Source organism: Corvus kubaryi, unplaced genomic scaffold, assembly GCF_017639235.1.
Source record: "Corvus kubaryi isolate FWS band 111438036 unplaced genomic scaffold, C.kubaryi_AGA036_p1.0 37266, whole genome shotgun sequence".
Classification (NCBI taxonomy): Eukaryota; Metazoa; Chordata; class Aves; order Passeriformes; family Corvidae; genus Corvus; species Corvus kubaryi.
The window spans coordinates 2348862-2356885 of NW_024581081.1; the positions used below are offsets into that span (position 1 = coordinate 2348862).

Sequence of the window (8024 nt, forward strand, 5' to 3'; positions counted from 1 at the left end):
AGTAAAATTCCAGATGAGGAGTCTGAATCTGTTCAAATTCCTCCTTTAATTTATGACGTTTCAAACTATTTATCTTGAAATACATGCTATATAAAACTGTATAAATAGAGTTCTCACAGTATTGCTAGTAATTAAAATTTTATGCATCTTTATTTTATGGAGAAAAATAGTCTAGCTTTCATGATGTTTGTTGGTTTTCTAATGGCATGTAGTTCTTCGTTTTAGAAAAATTTTAGGTAGAGCTGAAATACCAATACCTTTTGAATAGTTTCACTTGTGCAGAATTTTTTTTTTAAATTTAACAGATCATGTTGCTATCCTAAAACTCAGCCACAGGCAGATGATAAGAATATTAGGTAATTACAACAGATAATATCAGGACCTTTTGACTGGATAATGGAACAAGTGTCATTACAGAGCAAATAATTTATAATCTTAAAGAATTTTATCAGAGGCACACATTTAGTTTGGTGAAGTACTCTATCCAGTATAAGTGAAACTATTCAGATGGAACAAAACTTTAATGTTTTATATTGAAGAATACTTCTATTCTGAGAACTACTGCTTTTCTGTGATATTTTTATTATTTTTTATTTTTATCAATAGATATTAACTACTGTCATACTTTGTCCACAGTGCATTTTCATCTCATTCTTCAGTATATGCCATAGTGAAAGTTGCTGTAAATTTTGTAGTACTTTAAAGCTGAAGGACAGAAAAAAATAGGGAAACTCTAAAATCAAAATAATACACTATTATTGTTGTCCACCAAAGGCATTTCTCAACTTACCTGAGTGCCTGTCTGAAAATTTAACTATTTTTTACTTTGCCTGCTTACAGGAAAGATATGAACTGTTTTTAGAACTGAATTTGAGGATGACTTCAATATTGCTAAATCACTGAAGTTAGCTTCTTTTTCTTTCTTATTATTCTGAGGTTAAATTGTCTTAACATTTGAAAGATCATACATTCAAGACAATTAGATAATTGCTCTTTGATCCAATAAAGTGGGATTTATCTTAGGTTTTGGGGTTTTTTTAATTAGGTCAGCATATAAATAAAAATATCATCAGGCCTTTCAAAGTAAACTCTGAGCAGTGCTCTTCACATCTTAAAAGTGAACTGTTGTACCGAAGTACACCAAATTTGGTTTCAGTTAGAGTATTTTTGTGCGTTTTATAAAGTGCCTTCAAGAACACACTTCAGATATTTTTAATGAGCATATGTTCAGTGTACTGACAATACTGATCTTTTATTTGAACATACCTTTTAAATGTGTGTCAAAAATCTACATGTAACGAAAGGTTTATTGCCAGATTGTACTCTGTGAGGGGGACCACTAAAAGGTTTTCTGCCCTGAAAAAGCAGGGAAGCATTGAAGTGTGTTACCATCCATTTAGAAATTAACTTGGCGGAAACATACTTAGGAGTCTATGAAACTGAGTTCTTTGTGTCTGGATAAAAATACCAGTTATCAGAAATAGCGCATTGTACAGAACAAAATCTGAGTAACACATTCCTAGGGCTGGAAGTACATGGTTTTTTCTGGAATTTCTGTTTTGTTTTAATATGCTTGATATATTTTTCTAAAACACTGGAATACTGTCCAAATAACACATGACCCATAACGTTAGCACGTGGTAATCAATGTTGAATCAAACTGGTTGACGAAAGTATAGTGCTCTTTCTTCTCTGTGCCTGCGTACTAATTGCAGGTGGTGCATAGGGGCTGGGGCTTAGCCACAGCAGGTTACAGTCCTAATTTCTTGGTGCCTGCAGTTTGGGTGTCCGTCTTTGACAACAAGACTAACTGGGAGGACTTTGCCTCCCAAGGCAAAGATTAGCTGAGATCTGAAACTCTTTGTAGAATTAATTGAAAATACAGCAACAACAAAGTGACATATATACATAAATGCTTTGACTTGTACTATGGCAGTTTGTGTGAAACATTTGAGGTTTTGTTTGTGCAAAATAATGTATTCTGAGGGGAAAAGCAAACATGGACATTGCCAAAACACATGTAAATAAACACCATTTATGACTGTACATTATGTGCAATAAAGTAACTGGAAAAAGGTGCATGTACTTTATCCTCAAAAGAAAACTGACAGCTCTCAATGCTATAGCTATAGTTTTATTTTCTGAAAAGTTAAATTTTATTCTGTATCTAAACAACAGAATAAAGAATGTACATTTTTCACACTTAAATTTTCATTAATGCTTCTAGCAGTGTTATGAAAGATGTTAATTGTTGAAGAGGCTTAAACTTTCATGGTTGTCCAATTATCAGGGTATATTTTGCTTTATGCTGTTGTTTGTAACTGTAAAAGAAGGAAGTACGCATTATATACCATAAACGTGCAATACACATCTTGCATATGGATATGTGGATGCACCAATTCTATAAATCTCTCGAAGATGACCAAGTGATTTTGATGTTACTGTAATTTTGTAGGCATAACTGTTAAAATTGTTCAGAGCAAATAAGAAAGAGGAGTGTTACTTTACTATAATGTTAACATACTGGTTTGGGGCATGGTTTCTGATTACGGTGAAAAATCAAGATGTCTGCCACCCCACCTACTGTGAACCTGGCGAGAAACACACTTTGGAGAAGAACTAGATTATGGTGTTCTACACTTTCATTTATGTGATTATGCCTGGTTTTAGTTAAGGACAATTTCTTTTATCAAGGTATTCTTTGCTAAAAATTTCTTCCACTTCATACTGCTTAAATAAAAAAATGTTTGCTTCAGAAATAAGTGAAGTAGATAAGAGTGGCATCTTAAGAAATCTGGTTGAGTAGGGGAGAGGAGGTTAAATGCCAGTGCTAAGGTACCCTTCTGCACTCCCAGCAAGGATGAAAAATTTGGCATAATTAGTTTTCAAAGACACCTTCCATGATGAGTCTCACCAAAGTAGTGGTGTATAGGTGTGTCTGAGCTAGCTGAACTCCGAAGTTCACAGAATGTAGGGATGCTGTTTGGCATGTGCCACTTGAGCAGGTAAAGCAGCCCCTATCATCTTTGCTGTTAGTCTGAGTGCCAGGTGCCTGTGCCCTGCAGTCCTGGTCTGGAGTGTGGGCACAGCCTCACTTGCTGTGCTGTCTCTGGCTGCACTGTGTAAACCCCCTCCTTCATCCATCCGGATCCCTAGAGAACAGAATTGTGCTGACCTTCCTTCCCTCTTGCACCAAGTCAGTAATACCTGTTTATGGTCACGTTCATTTTAGGAATTGCATTTATAGGTCTACAAGTTAAAGTTAGATGTGGAGTTTAAAGACTGGAAAATTTTTATCAACAGACTTTATCACCATTCTACCAGCACTGTCTGTGTGGTTTGGTATGTTTATGGGGGATGGCCTGACCTTACTAGATGGCTCCTCGTTTTACTACAGTTACTGTAGTTCCCTTGAGGAAATACAAACTTAACCATTATCAGTGTCAAAATAATGAGAGACATTCACAGCGAAGAGTACGAAGTGCAGGGTCAGAAATTACTGTGTTTCATGTTGGCATTCACGTCTACCAGCAAACGTAGAAAGAGACTTTATCCAACTGTTTTCTTGGTGCCCCTCTGAAGTTCCCAAATAGTTAAAAGTAGACAACTGACAGCCAGTTCCTGTTGAGTTGAACTCGATAAAAATTAACAATCACAAATAATCAGTAACTCTCAAAAAAGGGGTGGGGTTTTGTTTTTTTTTTTTCACAAAGTAATATACCATATATTTGTCCTTTTTAATTTCTGCCACAGCATTTTTAGAGTGTTTTCATCTTCAGCAATAAATACAGTTACTACTTTGAAGAGTAAAGTGAATAAACTCAGAGGTGAGGTTCAAGGAAAAAAACCATCAAATAATGGCACTCTTCAAGACTGCATCATTTCAGCAGCTTATCAGTAAATGAAGCTGTTTTCTCTAAAGTTCATGTGTTTGTAAGCCCCTTACAAGGACAAGAGGCTAAGCAGAGAAACTATTTTTGTTTGTGGAACCTTTTCAGAATGAATTCTGTAGATTTTCAGTTCACTGAGGGTGGCCTTTATTAAGCAGGTGGTACTTCCACTGCCTGAAGATAGGAAGTTCCCAGGTCCTCTTGTCATAGGTCAGTCATTGAGCAAACAAGTGTTCAGTGTTGATTCTAGTTTGCTTTTATACTCACGTGAAAATGAAACCCCATCTTTTGTATCCAGGCCTTTTTAATATCGTGACAGATGTATCAGTCTGTAGAGCAGTGTTTTAAAGGGATTTTTTTTAATTGAAGTTACTTCAGTAAAACGGCAGGTTGAGTGGGCAAGAGTGTTACAGGAAATGTGTTAATACATGATAAAGATACTGGGATCACTGTTTTAGAGGCTCACTGTGTTATGTGCATTAGAAACCCACAATGAAATGTTTGTGTAATATTTGTCTTGTTAGTTTCTACACCTTTCCAATTACGATTTCCAGACAAGGTGGTTTTCATGAGAGTAAGACTGTACCTTGAGCAGTTCAGAGGTAGTGAAATGACAAGATACTGCAGATCACTCCTACATCTGTGCCTTTTCATAGAGCACAGCCTTTTTAAGGTCTTGACCTCAGATACTGGGTAAAACATTGTGATTTGTGATGCAGGGGGCACAGTTTATTTGTTAGCCTATCTGCTAACCAAAAGTTCATCAAAAGAATCATCAAAAGTTCAAATATCGTTACCATTTTGGAGATGTTACTGCATATTAATTGCTGTGGCAAATTCCATGTCTTGTTTTTAGGGTGCAATTTGGAGACCTTCACATGCATACTACTCTAATAAATCTCTGGATCATTTTCATGATCTTTCATGAAGAGTGGATCCAGTACTGCTGAGGGGGCCACAAGGCCATTGCTTGCATGCCCATGTGTGACTTTTCCTATATAACCTTAGTGATAAGATAATTTTGATTCTTTCCCTGAAAGGCAACGAGTGAAGCAGATCTTCAGCTTTGTTTCTGAGAGAAAATAGGAAATGTATTCCAATGTGGACTGAAAGAAGATAAATAATAATGTCAGAGCTTTGAACCCTGTCCTGAACAGATGACTAAAAATTACTTTGGACTTTTATATGGGGCAAGAAGAGGAGACAACCCTAAACAAGAGCAGCACTGTCAAGCCCATGCTGTGTTGACAAGAAGTTCATCAGAGACTGTAGGCTGGAATTTTAAGTGAAGAAAATTGAAATTATCTCGGTCCTTGAAGAACTGGTTTACCATATCTTCCTGTTATCTTAAGCAAGCTTGTTAATTTCTCTGTTGGAAATTTTTCCCTTCTTTGGCCTAATTTGAATTTCTTGTTCTTTTATTCTAAGGTTCTGCCCTGCCCCCTTCCATGCTGTCTTGCATTGCATAGACAAATGCTCCCTTCATTAGGATGGCGAGGTGGCCCAGGTCGTTCTTGCTACAGAAAGACAACAAGCAAGACTTCAGGTCTAGATCAGGATGTTCAAGTGTACACTATTTAGAAAGCCTGTTTTACATACACATGACTCCATATGAGCAGATGGAAGAGAAATATTTTAATAGTGAGGGCATAAATCTAATGTCTGGAACACCTGGTTTTGAGATGCTTCTTTCATTGCTGATGATTTTTGCAGTTTTGGGCAAGACCCCTGCAGCCAAATCCACAAAGTACCACCATCACCTGAAGCGATGTATCAAAATACAGAGTGTGGTCACCTAGGTTTTCATCAAAAGAATTGTTTTTATGGTCTTCCAGAAAAGAAAACACCATAGCCTTACTGTCTTTTGTTGGTTTCAAGCAACATCATCAGCAAAAAAGAAAACCCCTGGTACCCAGAGACAATATACCTGCCTGAGTGCAGAAGGGAAAGCACTGATTGATAAATCCCCATCTTTCCACCACACCCACAGTAACCAGCTGGGCAGCTTGGCTGCTTGGGCCCATCTCTCGGATATGTTTCTCCCTGTTTCCACATACACAGCATGTATGGCTGTAACTTTGCCTTTTGCATTCCCCAGCTACCCATAACGAGAGCTACTCTTTTACTCAAGTACCTTTGGCGCTCTTGTTCTGCATCTTTGTCCCTCAGTTTCCTGTCAGTGAAATGAGGCTAACAGGAGAACCCCAGTGGAGTGCAAGCTGTGGATGGCTGCATTCGAGTCTGTAGAGTGCTCAAGCAGTACAATGCTGAGTGTACTCCGGTATCATCACAATGTCCAAGTGTCTCATAATCATGAATGTACTTAAGAATAAAGCATGAAAGCAAAACAAAATACCTCTGACTTCTTGCTTAGTCAAACCCATGATACAAAGAGTTTGCAGAATCTTGTAGGCCAGCTGAGTCCTAGTCTCAAACCAGATCACTTCAGTGGGTACCTACCAGTAGTGCTGTCTCAAGGGATGGCCATCTCAAGAAATGATGGGCACAAGTAACTCCTGGGAAGATTCTGGTTGGATGCAAGAGAAAATTTTTTTACAGGGAGGATAGCAGCCATTGGAATAATCTCCCCAGAGAAATGGTGGATTCTCCAATTTTGGACACCTTTAAGGTTCAGCTGGACAGCATACTAGCTCACATCTAGACCTTGCTTTTACCAAAAAAGGTTGGACTAGATGGTCCTTGCAATCCCTTTCAATCTGGTATTCTATGATTGTGTTCATAACAATCTGAATCCTGCAGGCTCATTGAGGATGGACTGAGCTGCATTCCAGTTTTTCACAGTTGGCAAGTCCAAGGAGAGGCAAAGGGACAGAGATACAGTTTTGGGAAACAGCACTGCTTTGTCTCTGCCAGTGAAATGTAGATGTGGGGAGCACTGACAGTGCTTGAGACCTGGGAGGACCAAGAAAAAAATGGAATTATATTGAGAATCTGGTTGGCAGGAGTGAGATTTCCTCTGCAATCATGTGAGGTTCACATTGTTCAACTCTCAGCATAACATACAATTTTTAAAACTGAAATGCCTTAAAATAATTAACTTCGAAGCAAGAACAACAGTTTTTGCAGCTTCAGGCTTGTAGTTGTGAATGGTTACATTTGGGATACCAATTTTTCAGTGAGCTTTCAATTTGCTTTGGAAGGAGAGAGATAAATGCCATTTGTGAGAGACAACTTTCTTGCTTTCTCAAGCAAGAACCAGGGCTAGCAGGTAGATACAAAACAAAATCACCTCATCAACCATATCACTAATCTCAGCAAAATCCAACATTAACCAGTTTATCCCTGGTCACACTCAACCACAAGACAGCTGGCAACCAAACGCTTTTGGCCAACATAGGTATAGTGAAAGGTGGAGAAGTGGGGATTTACCTCCTCAGTCAAGACTCTTCCAAAATTTTATCTTGGTGAAGTAAACAACTGTGTTTTATTAGTTGTCTTGTACCTCACAATGATAATAATAAATTATATTGATGAAGTAGGACTTTCACGTGCTCTGGATTTGTCTTCAGACTTCCTTGTGTGAAGGAACCTTAAAATAAATGATTTCCACTCTGGCAAGCACCTGGTTTAAAACAAAGGTGCAGCCCATGAATGAAATAGTCAAACACCTGACTCTTTTTGGAGAGAGAGGAGCAGTAAATAATGTTGCCTTAGACTACTTTCTCCCTTGTCATGCCTTTCCCCTTGCAGTTTGCTGTCACTAATCACTGTGAGTCAGAATGTGCACATGGAAGTATCCTTCCAACAGTCAGTGGGGCTGCTCACGTGAGTAATTTGTAAAGCACTCAATCATGGCAATCAAGCCCTGTGGTATTAGACTCATTTTGGCTATAAATTCCCCAGGCAATGACTTACATTCTTGTCAGTAAAACACTGCAATTCTGGTGCAGTGCTTTCATTATTTTATTTTTTTTCCCTCCCCACAGCTTCTCATTTCTTCTCATTCACACACGCACAGAGCACTAAGAGACTCAGAGAAGCAGCAGCTTTGACAAGCAATGCTAACATGCCTTCCTGCTCTGAGCAATTCCTTTGGGCGATTTAGCAATGTCACTCTGGCTCTCAGCATTTCCTTCAAGTCAGGAGCCTCACCACTTATAGCAGCTTGGGAAA

The 8024-nt window shown here is 38.3% G+C and overlaps 1 protein-coding gene across 1 annotated transcript in view; it reads left to right on the plus strand.

Moving 5' to 3' along the window:
* Positions 1–7392, plus strand: part of QKI (QKI, KH domain containing RNA binding) — a 157544-nt gene extending 150152 nt beyond the window's left edge. The window contains exon 9 of the mRNA XM_042025076.1: positions 4931–7392. Coding sequence (XP_041881010.1) covers positions 4931–4941 — 11 coding nt within the window. The 3' untranslated portion in view covers positions 4942–7392. The remainder of the gene's footprint in view (positions 1–4930) is intronic.
* The last annotated feature ends 632 nt before the right edge of the window (positions 7393–8024 follow it).